Source organism: Eurypyga helias, unplaced genomic scaffold (genome assembly GCF_000690775.1).
Source record: "Eurypyga helias isolate BGI_N326 unplaced genomic scaffold, ASM69077v1 scaffold34135, whole genome shotgun sequence".
NCBI lineage: Eukaryota > Metazoa > Chordata > Aves > Eurypygiformes > Eurypygidae > Eurypyga > Eurypyga helias.
Window position 1 is genome coordinate 2,193 of NW_010250074.1, and position 1,669 is coordinate 3,861.

Below are 1,669 nucleotides of genomic sequence, written 5' to 3' on the forward strand. Positions count from 1 at the left end.
AGTGTCACGCACCTTTAATCCCCGGCAGGTCAATGCTGGCGTGCTCGTGAATCCCAATGCCGTTCCGGATGATCCGTAGGGAGCCCTCCTTAAACGCACCCGAGCACGTGACCAGCTGGAAGAAAAGCAGATGGTCGTTACCAAGTGTTGCTGGGATGCTTCGGCTTCAGGGGAAGGTGGGGCATACATTTTGGCAACTGATGCTTCCCTGAGGAAGCAACCCCTTCCTCAAGGCCAGGAATATCCAAGAATTATCCTAAACACTCCCACCTCTCCCCCTCAACACCATCCCTGCACCTGCACAAGGCTTTGAGATCCCCCAGTAAATGGTTTGTAGTCTCCTCCTTCCGTGGATAACCCACACGGAACTCCGGCCAGCCCAGACATTCCCAGCGCTAAGGAAAGGAAAGGAGAGCCAACGGTACCTGCCCTTGGCCTTGTCTTTCCAGGTCTACCACGCACATGTCGACGATGGGGCCGAGGTTGGTGAAGGTCTCCATGGCCACCACGTAGGAGCCCTGCTCGTTGCTGTCCACGTTGAGCTACGAAAGGGAAGGCAAGCGTCGGCTTTTGACGTGCAAAACCCGAGTGGAAATGGGGTAGGGCAGACAGGAAAGGAAGATTTGCCCAGAGAAGCTGTGGATGCCCCATCCCTGGATGTCTTCAAGGCCAGGCTGGATGTGGCTTTGAGCAACCTGGTCTAGTGGAAGGTGTCCCTGCCCATGGAAGGGGGGTTGGAAACGCACAACTGAGAGAGAGGAGAGCTGCCAGGTACCTTCACGAGCTGGGAATCCCCAAGCCGAGAGCCGACAAACACAACTCCGTTGTCCAGGTAGGTCAAGCACTCTGCAATGGATGTCTGGGAAGGGAGAAGGTGCAGATGAACTTCCACCGGCACGGAAAGGACCCTGCCACACCCCGCACGCACCACGTCGGAGCTGCAGCCCAACAGGGAAAGACCTTGGGCACGGGATGGGAATTTAATCCCTTTATAAAACCCCCGGAGTCCAAGGTTCTCCCGTGGACAGCAAACAAACCCCAGGGAAAAGCCTGGGAAGAAGGTGTAAACCTTCAAATGCCTCGACAGGGAATTTCCCAGAAGCCAACAGTTCTGAGCTGGGACAACTGTGAAGCATCACCCCATCCCGGGCTCCAAAAGAGACACTGTTCCTGCTGCTCCATCCTCAGCGGAGCGCTCCCAGCCCCGTGGGGAGACGCGACAGGGAGAGCAGCCGCGCCGCGGCCGAGCCCCACCTCGCCGAGCAGCTCCACGCGCAGGTCCTTCAAGGTGACAGTGCCGTCCATCTGCTCCTCCTTCTCCAGAAGCAGCATGAAGAGGCGCCCTTCCATGTCGCCCAGCAGGTAACGGGATCCGTTGGGATCCACGCGGTTGTGGCACACGATGGTACTTTGCTGCCGGGAAAGGAGGAAGGGATTTGCAGGAAGCTGTATCCAGGATCAGCCGCGTAGGAGCCAGAAGGGACCGACCCGACCGGCTGGGACGGACGGCAGCAGAGCCCCGTGCCAGGATGCTCCTGCGTGGAGGAGCCCGAATGGGGGAGCCCGGCCGGAATCCACAGTCCAACGCTCACTAGGAATGTCTCACGAGGAACCCCCTCGCATTCCGAAATTAAACGTGTCGCTGGCTCCAGGGAGACCTCAGAGCCCC

At 58.6% G+C, this 1,669-nt stretch overlaps 1 protein-coding gene across 1 annotated transcript in view; it reads right to left on the bottom strand.

Annotated features, from left to right (window-relative positions):
- The window catches only part of LOC104509593 (DNA damage-binding protein 1-like), a gene marked incomplete at its 3' end in the record, with an annotated part of 6,380 nt that overhangs the window by 2,144 nt on the left and 2,567 nt on the right, over positions 1 to 1,669 (bottom strand). Inside the window, exons 5-8 of the mRNA XM_010151577.1 lie at positions 1,255 to 1,413; positions 776 to 859; positions 426 to 542; positions 13 to 115 (exon numbers count right to left, since the gene is read on the bottom strand). Of these exons, the coding sequence (XP_010149879.1) occupies positions 13 to 115; positions 426 to 542; positions 776 to 859; positions 1,255 to 1,413 (463 nt within the window). The remainder of the gene's footprint in view (positions 1 to 12; positions 116 to 425; positions 543 to 775; positions 860 to 1,254; positions 1,414 to 1,669) is intronic.